The 27,936-nt window shown below is 45.5% G+C and overlaps 1 protein-coding gene across 1 annotated transcript; it reads left to right on the top strand.

The window, feature by feature from the left end:
• Positions 1-303: 303 nt before the first annotated feature.
• LOC114354401 (laminin subunit alpha-1-like) lies at positions 304-27,593 on the top strand. Its single transcript, XM_028306771.1, has 11 exons — positions 304-451; positions 989-1,104; positions 1,707-1,882; positions 2,997-3,129; positions 16,761-16,913; positions 17,803-17,934; positions 18,853-18,999; positions 21,095-21,227; positions 24,049-24,194; positions 24,936-25,161; positions 27,329-27,593. The coding sequence occupies exons 1-11, from the start codon at positions 304-306 to the stop codon at positions 27,472-27,474; spliced, it is 1,656 nt and encodes a 551-aa protein (XP_028162572.1). The 3' UTR covers positions 27,475-27,593.
• Positions 27,594-27,936: the final 343 nt, after the last annotated feature.

Raw genomic sequence — 27,936 nt, forward strand, 5'->3', positions numbered from 1 at the left:
CTTGCTGTTGTATCGACCATCTGCTATAGAGGGGCAGGAAGGAAAACCAGACGCCGATGACAAGCATTACTTGGTGTTGAGGCTGGTTAATGGTAAGTCATCCTGGAAAGCGGTGGCTACATCCAGCTTGCACGCTCGGGTTGTCCTTCTGTACACGCGCACCTGATGGCTTGCTGTTGTATCGACCGTCTGCTATAGAGGGGCAGGAAGGGAAACCAGACACTGATGACAAGCATTACTTAGTACTGCGGCTTGTTGATGGTAAGTTATCCTGGACGGAATGGAAACCAGACTCTGATGAGTATGGTTGATGGTTGGTCATTTCAAGTGCTGCCAATCCGCGCGCGCGCACCCGACGGCTTGCTGTTGTATCGACCATTTGCTATAGAGGGGCAGGAAGGGAAGCCAGACGCTGATGACAAGCATTACTTGGTGCTACGGCTGGTTGATGGTAAGTCATTTGAAGGCGGCGGCTATATTTAGCTGGCGCGCTCGTGCTGTCCTTCCGCGCGCGCGCACCCGACGGCTTGCTGCTGTATCGACCTGCTACTATAGAAGGGTAGGAAGGCAAGCCAATGATAAGCATTACCTTATGCTGAGGCTGGTTGATGGTAAGTCATCCTGACAGACTGCGGCTACATCGAGCGTGTTTGAAAACTCATAAAAATATGTCAATGAGGGCTATCGTTTTAGCGCTCATCAGTCGGTGCTACTGTAGAGTAAGATCACTTGCCAGTAGCAAAGACAGTGGCACCAACTGGTGACCGCTGAATCGGTAGGGGAATTATTGCATTAATTTGCACTCACCAAGATGGCGCCACTGTATAGTAGGGCCATGTCAATCGCCAGTGGTGCTAACTCCTAAGTATAAAAACGAGTCGTCATTGATTGGTCGTACAACTACCTACCAATTAAGTATTGTGATTCATTTGTATGACTGCAATGCACTAGTGAATTTTCTATAGAAAAATGTGTGTTATGTTTATAGGCGATTTAGAAGTGAAAGCAGCTGCTGGGAAGGCAGAACTGAAGCTGCGGACTAACGGAACGAGGTTCGACGATGGACGCCTGTACTCTGTACGACTCATCCGAGCTCACAAACAGGTGATTACAGATATAGTTTAAGGATAAATAAGAAAGGGTAGCTTATTTAGATGAGAAAAGTATATGATTTCCTATACAATCAAGGTTGTAATTGTAAATCAAATCGCAGACTCGTTAAGAAGAGAGAGTCATTTATAAAACCCCAAAAAAAACTCATTATTTTTGCAAATAGGCTTTTAAAAAGCACTTTTACACGTCCCAGTACCCGTAACCCTACCACTGCTTCGGGACAATAAATGGGCCAGTGCTGAGAAGAAGCAGCGCAAGAAATTCAGTTACAATTGTCAGCCTCTTTTTCAAGGTTTACAATCTTTAATGCGATTCTTACTGGATCAAAGGCACAGTCGCAATCATCATCATTTCAGCCACAGGACGTCCACTGCTATACATATGCCTCCACCAATGACTTCCACATCGCACGGTTGGTAGCGGTCTGCATCCAGCGCCTTCCTGCTACCTTTATCAGGTCGTCGGTCCACCTTGTGGGTGGACGTCCCACGGTGCGTTTTCCGGTACGTGGCCTCCATTCTTGTCGCAATACGTTCTGTTTTTGCCATGTTAGGACCCAAGAACTGGTATGACATACAATGGCTTGTTTTCAGCTAGAGCTGTGGGTAGACGAAGAGAAGGTGGCGGGAGGTACCCTGGCCGGCAACGCCTACCCTGCGCGCGCACGCGGCTTGTTTATTGGCGGCGCGGGGGAAGAGGGGGCGGAGGTACCGGACTTCGCGGCTCCAGGATTTACGGGGACCGTGGCTGACTTTATTGTGGATGCACAGTGAGTAGACGATTTGGGTATATGGGTTATTTATTTTTCGTAAGTTAGTAGGTAGTAAGCGCAGTGATTTTTTTAATATAGGTACCATCGGCCACAGTGTTAACTATCCATTGCCTGTCATGTCGTCTCGTTCTATCGCAAAGAATCACCATTTGATTAGAACGAAAGAAAAAACGGAAATGGATAGTTAACAGTGTGTGATTGATTCATTCGATCGATTTCCGCCATGGCGACCACTTAGACTCCTATAACATGACAACTATTAAAATACGAAAATCAGGAATACAGCACAACTTAGACAGTTGTATCGGTATCAGGTTTATTTGCAATGCAGACTGAAGAGTCATACGTGTGTGAATGACTGTGTTTTCTCAGTACAGTCAAATTCTTGAAGTGTACGCACGTAAGTTCACTTGCTATATTTAAAAAAATATCTTCTTAAGTTTTCATAGTAATTTTAGTGTGCACTGTACTTAACGTTAGCTATGAATTTGAGGGCTGCGGATCACTTCATCACTAGCGGTCCGCCCCGGGTGCCAAGCATCAGGAGGTGACAATAGTCGCGCAGATTAGTACTCACTGGCGCTAACATCTTTCATTTTCTTCTTCTTCTTTTTTGATGATGTTGGCAATACACGTCGAGGTCGACTTGATTTGTGCCATTTTCAAGTATTTATGTGATACGAGTTACAAAATGAGACCAAGTAATGATATAATGAAGGATGATAGATGATACTCCTTCCCACCCTTTGAGTCTCAGTAAAGTTGTGGTGCTTTACTGAGACCTCCTATGGACAACTTGAGAGAACCAGAAGAATCACGATGCACTGTTTTGCTTCACTCGCCCACACTCGTGCACGTTCACGAACACTCAATGGTTAATAATCCACCATTATTACACATTAATAACGGCCCAAACACGATTTTGAGGAAATGAAACAAAACCACTAACATGACACTTCAGATTCCCGCCAAGAAGTCCCATCTTTCATCTTCGAATCGGAAAAATCCTAGGGGGGGCACCAGACCATTCTTGGGGGTGACTGGGGTCTTATGACGGGTACCAACCCATGCTACTCCGCCATTGGTCTTCATGACTTGTTTTTCGTTCCAGGCTGGTAGGCTTCGAGTCGGCGGTGAACTGGTCGTCGGCGAGGTTAGGCCGCGCGCACGCGCCGCCGCCCGCGCGCCCCGCGCCCCGCGCGCTGCAGGCCGCGCCCGGCGCCGCCGACGCGGGCTGCACCAAGGTATGGCCAGAGTAAATATAAATGGGTTAAAAACATAATACTGTAAAGTTTCAACAAAATCCGTTCAGTAGTTTTTGCGTGAAAGAGTAACAAACATCCAGACATCCAAACTTTTGTATTTATAATATTAGTAGGATCGGTTAAAAATATAATTTACAATAATATATCTGTAACCCTTAATTTAATAGTGGCGCCCAACGTGGGGCGGCCGGCTGGCGCCGCCGGCAAAAGAAGAAAATCAAAGGGACCTCACGTCACCTCTTTTTAAAGAATACGTTCGACGCAGACAAAGATAATATCTCANACCGCGAGGGGTACAATATACTTGACACGCCGACGCGGTACGGGGTGGAGCCGACGTGTGAAAATAGGGTGAGTTGGCACTTGTTTCTTTAGCGCTACATTGTCCCGTCAGATGTCACTAGTCTGCCTGACCTCAGCAACGCGCGCTACTGGGTCGGCGGCCTGCCCCCCGGCGCCGCCGACCACGCCGGAACCGCGCCGCCGCTATTAGGGTGCTTAAGAGCGCTCACTGTGGACCGCGAGGGATATAACATACTTGACACGCCGACGCGGTACGGAGTGGAGCCAACTTGTGAGAATAGGGTGAGTTGGCAGTTGTTTAGTGCTACATTGTCCCGTCAGATGTCACTAGTTTGCCTGGCGCCGGAACTGCGCCGCCGCTACTGGGGTGCTTAGGAGCGCTTACTGTGGACCGCGAGGGGTACAACATACTTGACACGCCGACAAGATATGGAGTGGAGCCGACTTGCGAGAATAGGGTGAGTTGGCAGTTCTTTGGTGTTACATTGCCTCGTCAGATGTCACTATTCTGCCCGACCTCAGCGCCGCGCGCTACTGGGTCGGCGGGCTGCTCCCCGGCGCCGCCGACCACGCCGGAACCGCGCCGCCGTTGCTAGGGTGCTTAGGAGCGCTCACGGTTGACCGCGAGGGATATAACATACTTGACACGCCGACGCGGTACGGAGTGGAGCCAACTTGTGAGAATAGGGTGAGTTGGCAGTTGTTTAGTGCTACATTGTCCCGTCAGATGTCACTAGTCTGCCTGACCTTAGCAACGCGCGCTACTGGGTCGGCGGGCTGCCCCCCGGCGCCGCCGACCACGCCGGGACTGCGCCGCCATTACTGGGCTGTCTAGGAGCGCTGACTGTGGACCGCGAGGGATATAACATACTTGACACGCCGACAAGATATGGAGTGGAGCCGACGTGTGATAATAGGGTGAGTTGCCAGTTCTTTGGCGCTACATTGCCCCGTCAGATGTCACTAGTCTGCTTGACCTCAGCGCCACGCGCTCGTGGGTCGGCGGCCTGCCCCCCGGCGCCGCCGACCACGCCGGAACCGCTCCGCCGCTACTGGGGTGTCTAGGAGCGCTGACTGTGGACCGCGAGGGGTACAACATACTTGACACGCCCACAAGATATGGAGTGGAGCCGACTTGCGAGAATAGGATGAGTTGGCGGAACTTGGTGCTACATTGTCTCGTCAGATGTCACTGGTGTTGTGCATAATGTATACTGTTCCTCTCATCATTATGAACGGGCTAAATAAACTAAATAAAGCTTGTACAAGGTGGCTTCATGGTGGTATCATATGGTTGATAGGAATTCCAAAACCATCTCAATGTAGAACTGCTGACAATGTACATTTCATTCAAAGCTGGCACTGCGGAATTTTGGAGTACTGGCTCACTACATTGTTTATATTTTCTAACTGTATTTTGAAAGTGGGAGATTATACATCAACAATACCGTTTTCAGGTGCTCCGCTCAGCCATCCTGGAAGGCACCGGCTACATCGAACTAGCTGCGCCCGCGCTCCGCCGCCGCGCCGCGTTAGGACTATCCTTCCGCTCGCGCGCACCCGACGGCTTGCTGTTGTATCGACCGTCTGCTATAGAGGGGCAGGAAGGGAAGCCAGACGCTGATGACAAGCATTACTTGGTGCTACGGCTGGTTGATGGTAAGTCATTTCAAGGCAGCGGCTATATCCAGCTTGCACGCTCTGGTTGTCCTTCCGCGCGGGTGCACCAGACGGCTTACTGTTGTATCGACCATCTGCTATAGAGGGGCAGGAAGGGAAGCCAGATGCTGATGACAAGCATTACCTGGTGTTGAGACTGGTTGATGGTAAGTTATCCTGGAAGGAAGGGAAACCAGACGCTGATAAATAGGTTAATTTGATGGCAAGTCATTTCAAGGCGGCGGCTATATCTAGCTGGCGCGCTCGGGCTGTCCTTCCACTCGCGTGCAGCAGACGGCTTGCTGTTGTATCGACCGTCTGCTATAGAGGGGCAGGAAGGGAAGCCAGGCGCTGATGACAAGCATTACCTGGGCTACGGCTGGTTGATGGTAAGTCATACTGGAAAGCGGTGGCTACATCCAGCTTGCACGCTCGGGTTGTCCTTCTGTGCACGCGCACCTGTTGGCTTGCTGTTGTATCGACCATCTGCTATAGAGGGGAAAGAAGTGAAGCCAGACGCCGATGACAAGCATTACTTGGTGCTGCGACTAGTTGATGGTAAGTCATTTCAAGGCAACGGCTATATCCCGCTGGCTGTCCTTCCGCGCGCGCGCACCCGACGGCTTGCTGTTGTATCGACCATCTGCTATAGAGGGGCAAGAAAGGAAGTCATAAGTGCCACTTGTGGTCTAAACTGAATAAATATTTTTGATTTTGATTTTTTGATTTTGAAGCCGGATGCTGATCTTATGAACAAAATCTACTGAATTCTACTGCACAACTTTTTAAAATACCGCCTCTGTGGTCTAGTGGTAAGACCACCTGCTTCAGACGCAGAGGTCCCGGGTTTGATTCACAGTGGGGGCAGATTTTTCTGTTCGGTTTGGTTGGTGGTAGGGCTTGTTCTAAGTCAGGAGGCCAAGAGCTTCCTCGTAGTGGATAAAAAAAATTGATTCAAAAATCCATCCATCGGATGATGGATTGATGGAGAATCTGGTTTTGATTGGTCATTGTTAATTTATTAGAACTATGTATGTCATTGGTAGATTAGGTACTAACTGCAACACATTGCTGATATTTGTAATAATATTTCCAGGCGATTTAGAAGTGATCGCAGCAGCTGGGAAGGCGGAACTTAAGCTGCGCACAAATGGAACAAGATTCGACGATGGACGGCTGTACTCTGTACGAGTCATCCGAGCTCATAAACAGGTGATTACAGATAATTTAAGGATGAATTAAAAAAGGGTCGTATATTTTCATTAAAAAATACGTGATTTCCAACCTTGATTGTATAGGCATCTCAGACTCGTTGAGAAAAGAAAGTTATTGAACTCATAAAACTCATTTACTTAATCCCAATAAATGGGCCAGTGCTGAGAAGAAGCAGCGCAAGAAACTCAGTTATTATTGTCAGCCTCTTTTTCAAGGGTCCAATTCTTACTAGATCAAAGGGACAGTCAATACGTTCTGCCTTTATCCATATTAGACCCCAAGAACTGGTATTTCTATTTTATTTTTCTTTATTCAGCTCTTTACATTATTAATACAAACAGGTATCTTTATAGTATGATTATACAATGGCTTGTTTTCAGCTAGAGCTGTGGGTAGACGAAGAGAAGGTGGCGGGCGGCACGCTTGCCGGCAACGCCTACCCCGCACGCGCTCGCGGCTTGTTTATTGGCGGCGCGGGGGAAGCGGGGGCGGAGGTACCGGACTTCGCGTCTCCTGGCTTCACGGGGACTGTGGCTGACTTTATTGTGGACGCACAGTGAGTAGACGATTTGGGTATATGGGTTATTTTTTTTTCGTAAGTTAGTAGGTAGTAAGCGCAGTGATTTTTTTAATGTAGGTACCATCGGCCACAGTGTTAACTATCCATTGCCTGTCATGTCGTCTCGTTCTATCGCAAAGAATCACCATTTGATTAGAACGAAAGAAAAAACGGAAATGGATAGTTAACAGTGTGTGATTGATTCATTCGATCGATTTCCGCCATGGCGACCACTTAGACTCCTATAACATGACAACTATTAAAATACGAAAATCAGGAATACAGCACAACTTAGACAGTTGTATCGGTATCAGGTTTATTTGCAATGCAGACTGAAGAGTCATACGTGTGTGAATGACTGTGTTTTCTCAGTACAGTCAAATTCTTGAAGTGTACGCACGTAAGTTCACTTGCTATATTTAAAAAAATATCTTCTTAAGTTTTCATAGTAATTTTAGTGTGCACTGTACTTAACGTTAGCTATGAATTTGAGGGCTGCGGATCACTTCATCACTAGCGGTCCGCCCCGGGTGCCAAGCATCAGGAGGTGACAATAGTCGCGCAGATTAGTACTCACTGGCGCTAACATCTTTCATTTTCTTCTTCTTCTTTTTTGATGATGTTGGCAATACACGTCGAGGTCGACTTGATTTGTGCCATTTTCAAGTATTTATGTGATACGAGTTACAAAATGAGACCAAGTAATGATATAATGAAGGATGATAGATGATACTCCTTCCCACCCTTTGAGTCTCAGTAAAGTTGTGGTGCTTTACTGAGACCTCCTATGGACAACTTGAGAGAACCAGAAGAATCACGATGCACTGTTTTGCTTCACTCGCCCACACTCGTGCACGTTCACGAACACTCAATGGTTAATAATCCACCATTATTACACATTAATAACGGCCCAAACACGATTTTGAGGAAATGAAACAAAACCACTAACATGACACTTCAGATTCCCGCCAAGAAGTCCCATCTTTCATCTTCGAATCGGAAAAATCCTAGGGGGGGCACCAGACCATTCTTGGGGGTGACTGGGGTCTTATGACGGGTACCAACCCATGCTACTCCGCCATTGGTCTTCATGACTTGTTTTTCGTTCCAGGCTGGTAGGCTTCGAGTCGGCGGTGAACTGGTCGTCGGCGAGGTTGGGCCGCGCGCACGCGCCGCCGCCCGCGCGCCCCGCGCCCCGCGCGCTGCAGGCCGCGCCCGACGCCGCCGACGCGGGCTGCACCAAGGTATGACGAACTAATATCGGGGAGGAGGGCAGAAGCGGCGGTCCGCCCCGGGTGCCAAGCATCAGGGGGTGACACAAGTCGCGCAGATTAGAGATGGGTTATTACTTCTTCTTTTCGTGTCGACAACAAACCTACACAGTGTCAGCCCAAAACTCCGCCACAAGAGTGGCGTTGTCAGTAGCACTCATCAAATCCTCCTGAGTGCAGTTGCTTGGGCACTCAGGGCATGACATGACATGGGTTATACTAGGTAAATTTGATACTAGGTGCACCTATTCCAAGTATTTATTAATAATTGATCCAAATACCTATTCCACCTAGTACGTAGTAATTTACCATACTTGACGCGACTAGTACGGACTGATAAACGTATTTTGTGTGATCGCCCCGGGTGCCAACCCATGCTACGCCGCCACTGGAGGAGAGACCAACAGCTGAGAGGAGGTCGCAACTCTGGTGTGTGATATTAATGACCTTTATCGACATCAGCCGGGCTAGGATATGCGCCGTGATAAAATCTTATCGATGATTTTAGACGACAAATGTATGGGCTTATCGCGGAAAATACGACCCATAAAATTACTCCTTATTTCACGATAATCTACAAGTAAGTAGCTATACCTACATTATCGTGAAATAATGATAAGCCAGTAAAAAATTCATGAAATCTCTGTTTATCTAGCGTCGTTAAATTATTTTTTAAATATTATTTCTTAATATACCTACTACCTAATTCATAGAAACGAAAACACATCATTGGTAATTTTACTAATGAACGTTACGCTAAATATTTGAGTTCCCGCAGAATATTTGATTCTATAAAATCAATCACAAAGAAGAAGGACATCTTTGTATGGGTGAAGTTAAGATACGTTGAACTTTTTCTTCACAAGTTTAATTCGTCATTCCAGACGTCATCATACACGGTAGAAGCGGGTGCAGTAAAGTTCGGCGACGCAAGCTGGAGCCACGCGGTTGTGCGCCTGCCGCCCAAGGCTAAGGAGCTCGTCATCACGCTGCAATTGCGCACATTTAGGCCTGAAGGATTACTATTGTTATTGCCGGTGAGTGTACCGATCCTCCTTTGATCCAGCTTTTCAAGCTTGTCAACAGCCAATGGCAATTTAACGTAGGTACACCTAACATTACTTACTTTTCAAGCTCCTTGAGCCAATATCAAACTATTTCTGCCTCTCTCAAGAAACACAAAACACAATGTTCCATTTTTTCATCTTAGTTGCTGTCAGCTATCTATTTTCTTGAAGCTGTAAACCATCAAACTACTTACGTCCTATGCTATGTTTGCTGAGAGATCCATTTACTCCATCCGACAGATATGGCTGGCCCACTACCATTTCAGCTTGTTTTTCCATTAATTTAGTCCTCATAAGCTACTTCCAATCTTATAAAACAGGCTATTATTAATGCATCCACAAGTTAAATGACTTACATTTGCAACCGGTCGTTCCGGATGTTGATAATGATGAGAGAAATGGAAAAATAGATTAGTAGTAATAATAAAGTAGTGTGTTATTTTCGCAGGGCTCCAAAGCGAAACCAAAACATTACCTGGCGCTGATGATCCGCGAGGGCAAGCTGCGACTCGTGGCGCGCGGTCGTCGCCGTCGCGAGCTCACGCTCGATGCATACGTCGCTGACGGCACCTGGACTCCCGTAAGTTGCACTTATTTTCTGGCTTATAATTGGGAATAATTATTATTATCCTATATTTTCAATTTGGAAAATAATAAAAGCTAAAGTTTCAGCAAGGTAAAGAAATTAAGATCGGTGCAGGACCAAAACAAGTAATGTGACGATGTCTGATCTAAATTAAAAGGAATTTATGAAAGGGACACCCTCCCGTTTAATGAAAGTACATCAACTTGTTAATTGATGACGAGTTGGGGGTCTTGAAAAGATGATTTATTTAGAAAAGGCATTTATAGTCTGTGTAGTCGGTTGTGTAACCATACTTATATGTATAGATAGATCGTTTCATCCACGAGGATGCGCCCCGCCACTTTTTGGTGGGGGGAAGCGTGGGGTGCGAACCAAAAAGTGGTGGGGCGCGTCTTCGTGGATGAAACGATCTATAACAATGTTAGCGCCATATTGCTGAAGAGAGTTTCAACTTAGGCTGCAATCTTTTGGACTATTTTCATAGCTTTCCAAACGCCCACTATTTGTATTTCCCACAGCAGTTTTTTTTTTTCATGCATAACTAGGCAAGTTTTTGACTACAATCGAACCTGGTGTTAAATGGGATGCAGTCTAGGATGGTACATAATATCTGCCCTGTTGTAATACTTATCACTCAACCCCAATATTACTTACGCCCGTAGGTATACACAAACGTCACTATGAGGTCTCAAAGTGCGCGTGGACACACAGGGTCACGTGCGAACCAATCACGGAGCTCTATTCAACGCTGTGCGTTCGATTTGCTGCTTCACTTAAGCAAGCATCGTTTGTGAATCATCATCATCATTTCAGCCATAGGACGTCCACTGCTGAACATAGGCCTCCTCTAATGCTTTCCACGTTGGTAGCAGCCTGCATCCAGCGCTTCCCTGCCACCTTTACGATGTCGTCAGTCCACCTTGTAGGTGGACGTCCATTCCAGAACCTTGCTGCCCCATCGGCCGTCAGTTCTGCGTACTATGTGCCCTGCCCATTGCCACGGTCGTGAATACGGGTGTTATTCTTGCAGGTGACAGTGCGCGTGTCTCGCTCGCGGCTGTCTCTGTCATCGGGCAGCGCGGCCGCCACCGCGCACGCGCCCGCCCTCGCGCGCGCGCACCGCCTGCTCGTGGGCGGGCTGAGCGCGCCGCCCGCGCCGCACACGCTGCCCAACTCGGTAAGAGACAGTTTACACTTGCACTGTACGGTACGCACACTCAAAGAAAGGAATGGTGGATGGAAAGTCACTGGTTGCTATGACAAAGAGTTTATTGCAATAACTAACACTATTACAATGTCTAAACTACTTAGGTTAAAATGGTGAAAAGGTATGAGTGATTACGTGTGGTTGGTTTGGTGACCGAATAAACACTAAATGTAAAATCAATTAAATATCGAAATAAAGTTTGCTGTAAGTTGATGCCACCGCGCCGCGGTCGGCGCGTATTGCTGACATAAACAACCTAAATTAATTGTACGTTCAAAGATCGTACATGCACTATACTTAACTATGTCAGCCCTCTAGACAAGTTGCACTTTTTGTTCCAATCGGAAATCGAATCCGTCAAAACTTAATACAAAAAAAAGGCCTTTTGACCATTTTTGTGCCCAAAGTGTGCACTTTGTCTAGAACCACAGATCTATGTGATCTATAATATATAAAGTTGAAGCCGAAGATAGATGAAAGTTATTGCACCGCCGAACAGCCTCTATTAATTTGCGCAAGAAACGTGACGTCAATCTCAAGTCTCGATATAGTAAGTCCAACGATACTGAAACGTGAATTATAAGAAATCGAAACTAATATTCCAGCATTAATAGTAGCATCCTGCTGTAAACGTCATAATGATATGGCACACTTCAATGTTGTGAGTTGTCCATCATGGCAAAAATGAGAATGAGGATCATTTCGATTTTTAGCTGTGAATGCAGATTTATAGGGCTAAGAAATCCTTAATACACAGTGCAAAAATTTTTGTTCTACGACAAAAATTGACGAAGTTATGGCCAAATTACTAAAAAAGTTCACTGACCGCCCGGCGGCGCGGGGACGATGACGTCATTATATCCGATCCGAACGCTGCCGGCGTACTGCGTGGATAGAAAATATTTTTTTCTAGCCAAATTATCAGTTTTAGAGAAAAACTTGTAATGACATTTATTCATCAGAATAAAGTAAGCTATCGATAGGTAATTTTTAAAAATGGAAATTGTGAAAAATAACGCAAAAAATCCATACGCTCATACGATTCAATGGCACGCAGAGACGCGATTGGGGTCTCCGCGGTGGTATATTTGGCGATTTATTCAAATAAAGTGTACATAAGTGTTGTTAGAGTCATATCTTCTTCCAAGTAAAATATAAAAATGTATAAGTATTAATTTATTTTTCTAACAATAAGGTATAACTTCTAACAATAAGACATTGCTATGAAAATCATTTCGATGTACACTTAATNGCATATCAAACTAAACACTGTTGTATCTCATGAAGTTACATTACAATAACTTCCAAGTGCCAGTTGGCAACAAAAATGTTTATATATTAGTCTGATATGATTGTATAAATTCTGAGTTAATATAAGAGATCCTATAAATAGTTGATCGTTTGCTCTTTGCTACAAAGGACTTTCTCCAGTAGCTTGAGGTAGCTGGAAAAAAGTGATATTCTTTGTGCGGTCCAAATTCTAACTACATAGTTGTCTTTGCATCGCATTTGCACAATCAAGAATACAACGCTAAAATTACCAGACTTGACATCTCATTAAGTGTGATGTTTCTTGAGATAGTTACATAGTAGGAGCTTACTCGGCCGAAGGATAACAGCCGTTTATCAACTCGGAGCTTTGCCTGTATACAGGGTGGAAACGATAAGTGATCTCATTCGATTATTTCTAAACTATACAGGATATCAAAAAACTTGTTACTGATCCTGAAAGTGCTTCACAAGCTCTATCCAACGGTACCAATAATAAGTTACAAAATAAACTGGATCTATCCGGAAATTCCAAATTTCCAGCTTCCTAATTCTGTAACCTATTACTGATGCCGTTTAAAAGAGCTCGGGAAGCACTTTCAGGATCAGTAACCAGTTTACAGATATCTTGTATAGTTTAGAAATAATCAAGTGAGATCACTTATCGTTTCCACCCTGTAGATCACATAACTATAGCAGTATAAACTCTCTTAGTTTTTGGTTTTTGATTCTGTTTAGTTTTGTGTTATTAATGTTTTCTTTTTTTTTCTCTCTTTTTTGTCCTGTTGCGCGACTTCTTGGCTGGTAGCCTCAATATGGTCCCGGTCAAGAGGGCGCGCAATCCGCAATCTTCATCGTGTTGGTTCCCGCTGAAAACCAGCTTCTCGACATGGCGCTTGTTATGTCGCGAATATAGCTGAGCGGATGCCTCATCAGCATAGCTTGTAGTTTAATGTTATATGTACTGTATTTTTATTTTATTTTTCTACGCTGAATAAAGTATTCTTATTCTTATTCTTACCGAGTTGGGCAGCGTGTGCGGCGCGGGCGGCGCGCTCAGCCCGCCCACGAGCAGGCGGTGCGCGCGCGCCAGGGCGGGCGCGTGCGCGGTGGCGGCCGCGCTGCCCGACGACAGAGACAGCCGCGAGCGAGACACGCGCACTGTCACCTGCAAGATCAAGCAATCGTTTTTAACAACTGATATTTTTTTTAATCCAAAACGAGGAAGCTCTTGGCCTGTATCTCACCTGATGGTAAGTGATGATCAGGCCGAAGGTGGAAGCGAGCATCACCCGGAATCCTCCACCACAGAGGAACTGGCTATCTTACCTCTAACTGCCGGAACACAACAATACTGTTATGTTGTTATGGCGACATACTTAGGTAAGATGGTGGTAGCTAGCCAGGCGGACTTGGAATAAGCCCTACCACCAACCAAACCGAACAGAAAATTCTGCCCCCACTGGGAATCGAACCCGGCACCTCTGCGTCTGAAGCAGGTAGTCTAACCACTAGACCACAGAGGCGGTTATTTAAGACTTGTAGACGTTTGAAACGCCATTAAGACAACACAAAAGGTTGTAGCGCCCAAGTTAAATATTTTAGGTGTTATGGTGTTAATATTGTTATCACGGTTTTACAGTCCGTATCTTTCTCTCTTTTCTTATCTGTGTTACTTCTGATATTTATTTTTAGACCCTAACTAATTTTAGTCAACAAGTTGATACTTTCGTCACATGACGAATATTAAACACCTTCAAATCAATGAGGGCTATAGTTTTAGCGCTCACCAGTATGCGCCACTGTAGAGTAAGGTCCTGTCACTTGCTAGTAGCGAAGACAGTGGCACCAACTGGTGAGCGCTAAAGTGGTAGGAGGACTATCGCATTTGCACTCATCAAGATGGCGCCACTGTAGAGTAAGGTCCTGTCAATCGCCAGGGGTGCCAACTGTTAAGTATAAAAACGATAGCCCTCATTGGACCTGCATCGATCTTAATTGATTTATCTTACTAAAGTTATTATTATTAAAACTTATGATACAATAATTATTCCCTATCGTGAGCCAGAAAACGTGTTTTACTCACGGGTGTCCAAGTGCCGTCAGCGACGTATGCATCGAGCGTGAGCTCCCGGCGGCGGCGGCCGCGCGCCACGAGTCGCAGCTTGCCCTCGCGGATCATCAGCGCCAAGTAGTGCTTTGGTTTCGCTTTGGAGCCCTGCGAAAATAACACACTATTACTAATTCTATTTCTCTCTTCAATATCAGCCTCCGAAATAACCAGATGCACTTATTACTGATAATTCCATTTCTTTCGTCGTAATCAGCCTTCGGAATGACCGGCTGCATATACAAAACAGGTATAAAACTCATTTAAACTGGTGGATGCAAAAACGGTAACCTGTTGGATAAGATTAGAAGTAAATGGGTCCCAAATGGAGACTATGTCTCAGCAAACGTAGTATAGGACATTCATGTATTTGAAACAGGGCTTTAAGAAAATATTTGGCAGCAGTTAGATGGAAAAGATGGAACATTGTGTTTTGTAGTGTTTCTTGGGGAAAACTTACGCCCAACAGGAGTTCGTATAAAGCCGGGTCCAGACGGGTGTAACGCGTAATGTAATGTATCGTGTAATGTAGTGGAAATAGTATGGGCAGCATTTTACCTGTAATGCTCGTAGTGCCGTCCTGTCCACACGTAAAATTCGTGTTACATTACACATTAGGTACACCCGTCTTGACTAGAGATGTAAATTGGCAAAATCTGACCGGTCACGATGGTCTAATACCATAAATGACTGGTCAAAAACGGTCAAATTCAGTCAATTTGACTCAATATTACTGTACTAGTTACCACCGAATAATTTATTTAATTAGGTACCCAATTTTTATGAAATTTTAAATGAAGGAACGTTATTTTTTGTTTTTGACCGTTTTTGACCAATTTGACCGTAAATGGACGGTCAGTCAAATTCAGACGCATTAGTCATTTTCAACACTAGACACTAGTCTTGACCCAGCTTAAGGTAAGGAGTACGTCCAGGAGCGAACTGCCATTGAATGACTGTAAATAAGCTTAAAAATCGTGAGGACTAGTGGACTCACCGGCAATAACAATAGTAATCCTTCAGGCCTAAATGTGCGCAATTGCAGCGTGATGACGAGCTCCTTAGCCTTCGGCGGCAGACGCACGGCCGCGTGACTCCAGCGCGCGTCGCCGAACTTTACCGCACCCGCTTCTACCGTGTATGATGACGTCTGGAATGATAAATTAAACCCACTTGAACCGTAAACTTAATCAATGGGACACTGCGAATTGTCAGATGGCGTATCGTTTCATTCGTCAATAAAAGTTTAATGTTGCACACGTTAGATTTTTGTTCACGAATACCTCCTCTTCTAATTATTATTTTTGTGTTTAGTTTGTTACTGAAGCCAGTCATGAACCATTAAAACGGAAATTTAAAAAATACGGCATGTCGCCACAGAAGTATTAAATCGGAAAGAATCCAACAAGGTGAGATAAACTTTGCGGTGCGTCACAGCAGCAGTGGTATTGCGCCCACACTTCAGATTTAATGCAGAACTACGGAGCAGTAACGATTGGTAATATCAACGCTTGTATGGCATCTATCTTACTAGAATTATTTCCAATCGGTTAAAAACATCATTTACAACATCTTCGTGATCTCTTGTCACAACTCACACGATAACAAAGACATCCTTTGTAAATAACATTGGCAACGCCATACCAGAGTAAATACAAAATGAGTAGGTTATCTTCATAGAAACGCACCGGGCGCGGTTTGTAGGCGGCGCGCACGCACACACTGACAAAATTCGGCACAACACCCCGCTAATCCACGCAAAATTTTGTCAATGTGTGCGTGCGCGCCGCATACGTATTACCGCGCTCACATACAAACCGCGCCCGGTGCGTTTCTATGAAGATAACCTACTCATTTTGTATTTACTCTGGTATGGCGTTGCCAATGTTATTTACAAAGGATGTCTTTGTTATCGTGTGAGTTGTGACAAGAGATCACGAAGATGTTGTAAATGATGTTTTTAACCGATTGGAAATAATTCTAGTAAGATAGATGCCATACAAGCGTTGATATTACCAATCGTTACTGCTCCGTAGTTCTGCATTAAATCTGAAGTGTGGGCGCAATACCACTGCTGCTGTGACGCACCGCAAAGTTTATCTCACCTTGTTGGATTCTTTCCGATTTAATACTTCTGTGGCGACATGCCGTATTTTTTAAATTTCCGTTTTAATGGTTCATGACTGGCTTCAGTAACAAACTAAACACAAAAATAATAATTAGAAGAGGAGGTATTCGTGAACAAAAATCTAACGTGTGCAACATTAAACTTTTATTGACGAATGAAACGATACGCCATCTGACAATTCGCAGTGTCCCATTGATTAAGTTTACGGTTCAAGTGGGTTTAATTTATCATTCCAGACGTCATCATACACGGTAGAAGCGGGTGCGGTAAAGTTCGGCGACGCGCGCTGGAGTCACGCGGCCGTGCGTCTGCCGCCGAAGGCTAAGGAGCTCGTCATCACGCTGCAATTGCGCACATTTAGGCCTGAAGGATTACTATTGTTATTGCCGGTGAGTCCACTAGTCCTCACGATTTTTAAGCTTATTTACAGTCATTCAATGGCAGTTCGCTCCTGGACGTACTCCTTACCTTAAGCTGGGTCAAGACTAGTGTCTAGTGTTGAAAATGACTAATGCGTCTGAATTTGACTGACCGTCCATTTACGGTCAAATTGGTCAAAAACGGTCAAAAACAAAAAATAACGTTCCTTCATTTAAAATTTCATAAAAATTGGGTACCTAATTAAATAAATTATTCGGTGGTAACTAGTACAGTAATATTGAGTCAAATTGACTGAATTTGACCGTTTTTGACCAGTCATTTATGGTATTAGACCATCGTGACCGGTCAGATTTTGCCAATTTACATCTCTAGTCAAGACGGGTGTACCTAATGTGTAATGTAACACGAATTTTACGTGTGGACAGGACGGCACTACGAGCATTACAGGTAAAATGCTGCCCATACTATTTCCACTACATTACACGATACATTACATTACGCGTTACACCCGTCTGGACCCGGCTTTATACGAACTCCTGTTGGGCGTAAGTTTTCCCCAAGAAACACTACAAAACACAATGTTCCATCTTTTCCATCTAACTGCTGCCAAATATTTTCTTAAAGCCCTGTTTCAAATACATGAATGTCCTATACTACGTTTGCTGAGACATAGTCTCCATTTGGGACCCATTTACTTCTAATCTTATCCAACAGGTTACCGTTTTTGCATCCACCAGTTTAAATGAGTTTTATACCTGTTTTGTATATGCAGCCGGTCATTCCGAAGGCTGATTACGACGAAAGAAATGGAATTATCAGTAATAAGTGCATCTGGTTATTTCGGAGGCTGATATTGAAGAGAGAAATAGAATTAGTAATAGTGTGTTATTTTCGCAGGGCTCCAAAGCGAAACCAAAGCACTACTTGGCGCTGATGATCCGCGAGGGCAAGCTGCGACTCGTGGCGCGCGGCCGCCGCCGCCGGGAGCTCACGCTCGATGCATACGTCGCTGACGGCACTTGGACACCCGTGAGTAAAACACGTTTTCTGGCTCACGATAGGGAATAATTATTGTATCATAAGTTTTAATAATAATAACTTTAGTAAGATAAATCAATTAAGATCGATGCAGGTCCAATGAGGGCTATCGTTTTTATACTTAACAGTTGGCACCCCTGGCGATTGACAGGACCTTACTCTACAGTGGCGCCATCTTGATGAGTGCAAATGCGATAGTCCTCCTACCACTTTAGCGCTCACCAGTTGGTGCCACTGTCTTCGCTACTAGCAAGTGACAGGACCTTACTCTACAGTGGCGCATACTGGTGAGCGCTAAAACTATAGCCCTCATTGATTTGAAGGTGTTTAATATTCGTCATGTGACGAAAGTATCAACTTGTTGACTAAAATTAGTTAGGGTCTAAAAATAAATATCAGAAGTAACACAGATAAGAAAAGAGAGAAAGATACGGACTGTAAAACCGTGATAACAATATTAACACCATAACACCTAAAATATTTAACTTGGGCGCTACAACCTTTTGTGTTGTCTTAATGGCGTTTCAAACGTCTACAAGTCTTAAATAACCGCCTCTGTGGTCTAGTGGTTAGACTACCTGCTTCAGACGCAGAGGTGCCGGGTTCGATTCCCAGTGGGGGCAGAATTTTCTGTTCGGTTTGGTTGGTGGTAGGGCTTATTCCAAGTCCGCCTGGCTAGCTACCACCATCTTACCTAAGTATGTCGCCATAACAACATAACAGTATTGTTGTGTTCCGGCAGTTAGAGGTAAGATAGCCAGTTCCTCTGTGGTGGAGGATTCCGGGTGATGCTCGCTTCCACCTTCGGCCTGATCATCACTTACCATCAGGTGAGATACAGGCCAAGAGCTTCCTCGTTTTGGATTAAAAAAAATATCAGTTGTTAAAAACGATTGCTTGATCTTGCAGGTGACAGTGCGCGTGTCTCGCTCGCGGCTGTCTCTGTCGTCGGGCAGCGCGGCCGCCACCGCGCACGCGCCCGCCCTGGCGCGCGCGCACCGCCTGCTCGTGGGCGGGCTGAGCGCGCCGCCCGCGCCGCACACGCTGCCCAACTCGGTAAGAATAAGAATAAGAATACTTTATTCAGCGTAGAAAAATAAAATAAAAATACAGTACATATAACATTAAACTACAAGCTATGCTGATGAGGCATCCGCTCAGCTATATTCGCGACATAACAAGCGCCATGTCGAGAAGCTGGTTTTCAGCGGGAACCAACACGATGAAGATTGCGGATTGCGCGCCCTCTTGACCGGGACCATATTGAGGCTACCAGCCAAGAAGTCGCGCAACAGGACAAAAAAGAGAGAAAAAAAAAGAAAACATTAATAACACAAAACTAAACAGAATCAAAAACCAAAAACTAAGAGAGTTTATACTGCTATAGTTATGTGATCTACAGGGTGGAAACGATAAGTGATCTCACTTGATTATTTCTAAACTATACAAGATATCTGTAAACTGGTTACTGATCCTGAAAGTGCTTCCCGAGCTCTTTTAAACGGCATCAGTAATAGGTTACAGAATTAGGAAGCTGGAAATTTGGAATTTCCGGATAGATCCAGTTTATTTTGTAACTTATTATTGGTACCGTTGGATAGAGCTTGTGAAGCACTTTCAGGATCAGTAACAAGTTTTTTGATATCCTGTATAGTTTAGAAATAATCGAATGAGATCACTTATCGTTTCCACCCTGTATACAGGCAAAGCTCCGAGTTGATAAACGGCTGTTATCCTTCGGCCGAGTAAGCTCCTACTATGTAACTATCTCAAGAAACATCACACTTAATGAGATGTCAAGTCTGGTAATTTTAGCGTTGTATTCTTGATTGTGCAAATGCGATGCAAAGACAACTATGTAGTTAGAATTTGGACCGCACAAAGAATATCACTTTTTTCCAGCTACCTCAAGCTACTGGAGAAAGTCCTTTGTAGCAAAGAGCAAACGATCAACTATTTATAGGATCTCTTATATTAACTCAGAATTTATACAATCATATCAGACTAATATATAAACATTTTTGTTGCCAACTGGCACTTGGAAGTTATTGTAATGTAACTTCATGAGATACAACAGTGTTTAGTTTGATATGCTATCAACTGTATATTTCTTGAGCGACAAATAGTCGGTAATTTGACGCTTACTCGTCATAAGTGGGAAAAGGCGACTAAAATTTCTCATTCTAAAGCCCGGTCGTGCTCACAGCACGTAGAATTTAGAATTTTGTCCAATGTCCCCAAGCTACCCATCCTTATCGCTAGCGCGTAATTATATTGCTGTCGCGACTGTGCGACGGGAGCGATAAGGATGGGTAGCTTGGGGTCATTGGACAACATTCTACATGCTCGCTGACCAGTTCGTTCGTTCGTTTCAGCCAAATGACGTCCACTGCTGGACAAAGGCCTCCTTTAAGGTTTTCCAATGCGCGGTCCTGCGCTGCCCGCATCCAGGCTCTTCCCGCGACCTTTACCAGATCGTCAGTCCACCTAGTAGGAGGCCTGCCCACGCTACGTCTTCCAGCCCGTGGTCGCCACTCGAGAATTTTTCTGCCCCAACGGCCATCGTCTCTACGAGCTATGTGCCTCGCCCACTGCCACTTGATTTTAGCAATTCTGCGAGCTATATCGGTCACTTTGGTTCTCCTGCGGATCTCCTCATTTCTGATTCGATCACGCAGGGAAACTCCAAGCATAGCCCGCTCCATCGCCCTTTAGGTGACCTTGAGCCTTCTTATGAGGCCCATAGTAAGCGACCGCGTTTCAGATCCATATACAATCACTGGCAACACACACTGCTCGAAGACTTTTGTCTTGAGACACTGCGGTATTTCGGACGTGAGTTTCGCTGACCAGACTACAGGGTGTTAGGTAAATGGGTATATGAGCCGACACTAGCCCATGTTAACATGGTCATATAAATGGTATGGTGAAGTCAGAAAATTAATATCTTCATTTTAATTATTTTTTTTTTCATACAAATCGGATTTTATAAAATTTATTTTGTATGCAAATTAAAAAAATTAAAATGATGATATCAAATTTCTGACTTCACCATACCGTTTATATGCCCATGTTAACATGGGCTAGTGTCGGCTCATATACCCATTTACCTAACATCCTGTATAGATTATTTTGAACGCTTCTCCCTCAGATCGTGCGCGCGGGCGGGCTGGTGGGCTGCGTGCGGCGCGTGGCGGTCAACGGGCGCGCCGAGGACCTGGCGCGCGCGCAGCACGCCGGCGGGCAGTGCTTCCCCAACATAGAGCAGGCTGCTTACTTCGCTGGTAAGTTTAACTTTTCAACCGACTTCAAAAAAGGAAGAGGTTCTCAATTCGACCCGTATGTTTTTTTTTCTATGTTTGTTACGCGATAACTCCGCCAATTATGAACCGATTTGAACAAATATTTTTTCGGCGTATAGGTAATACCTCAAGGGTGGTCCCATTTAAATTTAAAAATAGAAAAAACAACCCCCAAGGGTGGAAAATTGGGGATGAACTTTTTTATACGCAATATCTCCGCCGATTATGAACCAATTTGAACGATTATTTTTTTGTTGAATAGGTATTATCAAAAGGGTGGTTTCATGCGAATTTGAAGAAAATATTTCACCCCCAAGGGTAGAACTTTTTTTTAATTTTTAGTTTTTTTTGTGTTCACGCATTTGAAGTCGGTTTTATTTTTTTTTTTAAAGTTAATTATTCCCGGAATAAAGATAGCCTTCACTTACACATTGATGGACAGTACACGAGCGTTCAGGTAGCAAAGTATGATACGACAAAACGCCAACAGACGTCATAGTTTTTATTAGTTCAATATTGAAACTGATCCCAAAGGCAAGGTATGTGAATAAGTAGTGTCATTTGGGAAGTAATTCTTAAATTGTACTGTCCAACAAAGTGCTAAGCTGCTTACTTCGCTGGTAACGAATATAACGTCTTAACTTTTCCCGTGGGACAAACTTGGTCTTTACTAGTTGAATTTATTTGCGCTCAAGCTTACACAGATCCTGTGTAGGCAAAATNACACTGCTCGAAGACTTTTGTCTTGAGACACTGCGGTATTTCGGACGTGAGTTTCGCTGACCAGACTACAGGGTGTTAGGTAAATGGGTATATGAGCCGACACTAGCCCATGTTAACATGGTCATATAAATGGTATGGTGAAGTCAGAAAATTAATATCTTCATTTTAATTATTTTTTTTTCATACAAATCGGATTTTATAAAATTTATTTTGTATGCAAATTAAAAAAATTAAAATGATGATATCAAATTTCTGACTTCACCATACCGTTTATATGCCCATGTTAACATGGGCTAGTGTCGGCTCATATACCCATTTACCTAACATCCTGTATAGATTATTTTGAACGCTTCTCCCTCAGATCGTGCGCGCGGGCGGGCTGGTGGGCTGCGTGCGGCGCGTGGCGGTCAACGGGCGCGCCGAGGACCTGGCGCGCGCGCAGCACGCCGGCGGGCAGTGCTTCCCCAACATAGAGCAGGCTGCTTACTTCGCTGGTAAGTTTAACTTTTCAACCGACTTCAAAAAAGGAAGAGGTTCTCAATTCGACCCGTATGTTTTTTTTTCTATGTTTGTTACGCGATAACTCCGCCAATTATGAACCGATTTGAACAAATATTTTTTCGGCGTATAGGTAATACCTCAAGGGTGGTCCCATTTAAATTTAAAAATAGAAAAAACAACCCCCAAGGGTGGAAAATTGGGGATGAACTTTTTTATACGCAATATCTCCGCCGATTATGAACCAATTTGAACGATTATTTTTTTGTTGAATAGGTATTATCAAAAGGGTGGTTTCATGCGAATTTGAAGAAAATATTTCACCCCCAAGGGTAGAACTTTTTTTTAATTTTTAGTTTTTTTTGTGTTCACGCATTTGAAGTCGGTTTTATTTTTTTTTTTAAAGTTAATTATTCCCGGAATAAAGATAGCCTTCACTTACACATTGATGGACAGTACACGAGCGTTCAGGTAGCAAAGTATGATACGACAAAACGCCAACAGACGTCATAGTTTTTATTAGTTCAATATTGAAACTGATCCCAAAGGCAAGGTATGTGAATAAGTAGTGTCATTTGGGAAGTAATTCTTAAATTGTACTGTCCAACAAAGTGCTAAGCTGCTTACTTCGCTGGTAACGAATATAACGTCTTAACTTTTCCCGTGGGACAAACTTGGTCTTTACTAGTTGAATTTATTTGCGCTCAAGCTTACACAGATCCTGTGTAGGCAAAATGTACACCTTTGGATCTCCTAGAAATCCAGTGGTGAGAACTATAGAGGTCTCGTTACCTAATATTTCTCTATTGGATTAATGAATTAAGGGGCCCCCCAATGAGTCTTTTAAGCGTCATCGTTTCACCAGCCAGCGCCTACGCAGTATTGACGAGGCGCACAAATTTGTTAAGGTAAATAACGTGATGTTAATGCTGAGCGACTGTCGAACGCTAGCGCTTATCGGAAGTACTAGCAGGCCTGTTCATCTCCGCGAGTTTACATCGAAAACAAAACACGCACGATGGCCCACCTACAGGATACTATTCGACAAGGCCTCACATACGAGCGAACATTGACTCACGCACGCGTATTCTTGTGTATGATGGAAGAAAATAAAGAAAATGGTGTACTAGACTGTGCAGTATTTAACTGCCTAAATAATAATAAAAACACAGAATGTACTTTTTTTAAGTTGCCTAAAGACACTAAGAGGTAAATAAGTAGTTAATATTATTCATGATAATTCATGCTAAATCATGTATTTCCTCCGCCATTTTCCGCAGTTTGGCACCTCACGTCACATCATTTTACCGAAGTCAGCCCTATAGCTTCGGCGCAGTGCCGATCACTGACGTTTGTCAACAAAATGGTGCTTGACTCTTGAGACAGGCTAAATTACACCATATTGTTAATGACATTGAGCATACATTTTTTTAAATACCTTTGCGAAGTAAAACTTCTGTGAGACCACTACATTACGCTGGGTCTCTTATGCCGTGTGTTTCCAGCAAAATAGAATAGGTCCACCTCCACTCTTCTCGTGGCTATTGTAAGAAGCTACTAACGGAGAAATCTATGTTCACAGGCGACGCGTACGCAACATGGGCGGAAGCGTGGACACCGGGCGAGGGCGCGGAGGCGGCGGAGCTGCGGCTTCAGTTCCGCACCGGCTCGCCCGGCGGCGTGCTGCTGGCGGCGCGCGGCCTGCTGCTCGAGCTCGAGGAGGGCGCCGTGAGTACTGAGGGCGAGGGCGCGGAGGCGGCGGAGCTGCGGCTTCAGTTCCGCACCGGCTCGCCCGGCGGCGTGCTGCCTGCTGCTCGAGCTCAAACACAGTTCAAGCTTAGACGGATGTCTGGAGTGTGCACAGAGATAGAAGACGTCTCGTGAGTGAGGCGTGAATGTCGGGAGCCGAAGTCTATTTCTATTTTTGAAGACAAACTAAGTTTATTTAGTGTCGTCTTTTGTTATGTATCAATAGGTATCTAATGTAGCCAGAGACGGTCAGTTAGTATCACTACGTTTGGAGATTACGATACTTTACAACGGTTTCGGTGTATGATATAAAACTGCACCTGACCACCATGGACACCAGTATCTCTAGCATGAACAACTTTCGTCTTCGAATCGTTTGCGTATTCGACAATATTCGACACTCAATCTTCGAATTAAACGATTATTTGATAATTTTGATTCTCAAAATAAGTTTCGTGCAATCATTTCTCATACTAAGTTCACTTTACGAGACGTTCACAAGTGCGCTGTTATAATTTTCGTACTAAATCTTTTGATGGCGATTCGAATACGCAAACGATTTGAACTCGAAAGTTTTTCGTGCTAGCCGTACAGGTCGTGTCTATGGTCATTTAGTCTAGGTAGTCCAGTTTTTTATTCTGAACTTGTGTAATGACCAGTGCTGACCCGATATTTCTACTGTAACTTATATTTGAAGTTAACATCGAGGCGTGTTCCCAGGTGGTGCTGACGCGCTACTCAGCGGGCGGGGCAGAGCGCGGACGCGTAGAAGCGCGCGGCGCGGGCGGGCGCGCGCTGTGCGACGGCGCCTGGCACGTGCTCAGCGCGCGCGCCGCCTCCCTGTCCATCGACGCGGGGCCCGAGCTTAGGGCGGCGCCCTCGTCGTTACATGACGCAGGGGACCCGCCCTCTGCGCCCGCGCCGCTGTACATAGGAGGCTTGCCAGGTAATTTCTTCTTGCCGTGTCGACAACAAACATACACAGCTTCAGCCCAAATTTGTCAGCAGCCTTTATTGAATATTACCGCGTGCAGTTTGGGCAAGCAAGGCACGACATCATGCGCTTGGTCGACTGGGGAACAAAACCACAACTGCATTCCCAAGTTTGAGCCATCCAAGAATCCCCACCAAATCAGGTACTGTACTTAGTGACTAGGCGCCTGGCACGTGCTCAGCGCGCGCGCCGCCTCCCTGTCTATAGACGCGGGGCCCGAGCTCAGGGCGGCGCCCTCGTCGTTACATGATGCTGGGGACCCGCCCTCTGCGCCCGCGCCGCTGTATATAGGAGGCTTGCCAGGTAACGGGACTTCCCACTACAGCTTGACCGCTACCAATAAAAACCCAACCAGTGAAGTTCAAGTTTGTCCCAGGGGCAAGTAAAATTGACATTGGACCCGCAACGGGATTAATCAGAAGAACATAGGAGATCGAAGTTATGGTTCCACTCCCCTATATTGCAAAGCGGATGACAGGTGACAAAGGTTAAGTAACCTTGTAGTGGTTAGGCGCCTGGCACGTGCTCAGCGCGCGCGCCGCCTCCTTGTCTATAGACGCGGGGCCTGAACTCAGGGCGGCGCCCTCCTCGCTGCATGACGCAGGGGACCCGCCCTCTGCGCCCGCGCCGCTGTATATAGGAGGCTTGCCAGGTACGACGTGTCGACAAACCTACACAGCGTCAGCCCAAAACTCCGCAACAAGAGTGGCGTTGTCAGTCATCATCATCATCATTTCAGCCGTAGGACATCCACTGGTGAACATAGGCCTCACTCAATGATTTCCACAATAGCCAGTTGGTGGCGACCTGCATCCAGCGCCTTCCCGCTACCTTTATGAGGTCGTCGGTCTACCTTGTGGGTGGACGTCCTACGCTACGCTTTCCAGCGTTGTCAGTAGCCTTCATTAAATCTTCCTACGTGCAGTTGTTTGGGCAAGCAGGGCACGATATCATGCGCTTGGTCGACTGGGGAACAAAACCACACATGCACTCCTAAAGCGCCATCCAAGAATCCCCACCAAATCAGGTACTGTACTTAGTGACTAGGCACCTGGCACGTGCTCAGCGCGCGCGCCGCCTCCCTGTCTATAGACGCGGGGCCCGAGCTTAGGGCGGCGCCCTCGTCGTTACATGACGCAGGGGACCCGCCCTCTGCGCCCGCGCCGCTGTATATAGGAGGCTTGCCAGGTACTCTCTTCTTTTCGTGTCAAAAAACAGTAATTTCGCGGCCCGATACCCACGCGGCGGCCTCGAAGCGATCGACAAAGACGTCCACACTCGACGACGACCGGCGCGCAAGTGACATAGGGGGACTACCAGGTACTCTTTTCTTGCCGTGTCGACAACAAACCTAGTTACACAGCATCAGCCCAAAACTCCGCCACAAGAGTGGCGTTGTCAGTAGCCTTCGTTAAATCTTCCTGCGTGCAGTTGTTTGGGCAAGCATGGCACGACATGCGCTTGGTCGACTAGGGAACAAAACCACACATGCACTCCTAAAGCGCCATCCAAGAATCCACCAAAACAGGTACTGTACTTGTACTTGTTGTGGCTAAGCGCCTGGCACGTGCTCAGCGCGCGCGCCGCCTCCTTGTCTATAGACGCGGGGCCCGAGCTCGTCGTTACATGACGCAGGGGACCCGCCCTCTGCGCCTGCGCCGCTGTACATAGGGGGCTTGCCAGGTAACGGGAATTCCCACTTCTCGTTCCCACTACAGCTTGATTGAGGACTACCAGGTAACGGCACTATTCCTACAGCTGCAACTCCTGTGTAACCAGGATCTACAGCTTGACCGCCAGTAAAAACCCAACCAGCGAAGCTCAAGTTTGTCCCAGAGGCAAGTAAGATTGACATTGGACCCGCAACGGGATTAATCAGAAGAACATAGGAGTTAGAAGTTAAGATTCGACTTCCCTCCATTACTAAGCGGATGACAAAAACTCAGTGGTCGAGCATTTCCGATATGTGCCGGTATCATCGTACTTGCTCCTTTCTCTAGTATTTTATACTGAAAAGCATTATGCCTATCGCTTACACTATTTCTACGAAGAAACCCTACATCTGGATCTTTCAGAACATAGCTATCTCAGATTCATGACATTCTTCTCCACATTACAGAGGGCACGACGGACTGGGCGGACGGCGGGCGCGAGAACTTCAAGGGCTGCATCCGTGACGTCACCATCGGCGCGCACAAGCGCGACTGGCGCGACATGCACGCGCTACGAGGCGTGCTGCTCGACTCCTGTCCTATAGCTCAGTGATAATGACATCGGCTATTATCCACACTGACTCTCAGGCTGATTTTAGGCCTCAGGCTCGAATTTAGCAGGCAGCGGGGCGGCGGCGGTAGCGGCAGGATCTTATGCGTAAAATCAAATAGACCGGTTCACGAAAACAGCGGCGCGGGAGCGGGCAACGAGCGGGCAGCGCACTCCTTCTTTTGCCCACAATAAATCGAGCGTTATGAATAAATTTGAATCGAAATAAAATTGTCGCCGTTGTTCAGACGTTTCGTTTGCGAATAAAAACAAATATCTCGACAACACAACCCCGAACACGACACTTATTTATTTATTTATTTATACTTCAATGCAAAAAATATTAACATTAGGCGAACTTAATGCCATAAGGCATTCTCATCCAGTTTACCTTTGGGTTACACTTCGCCGCTAAAGTGCCGCGCGAGCTGCCCGCTTGTTTCGAGAACGGGTCTGCGTTGCCCG

The sequence above is a fragment of the Ostrinia furnacalis genome, unplaced genomic scaffold (genome assembly GCF_004193835.3).
Source record: "Ostrinia furnacalis isolate ACB-3 unplaced genomic scaffold, ASM419383v2 OfSCF2049, whole genome shotgun sequence".
Taxonomy (NCBI): Eukaryota; Metazoa; Arthropoda; class Insecta; order Lepidoptera; family Crambidae; genus Ostrinia; species Ostrinia furnacalis.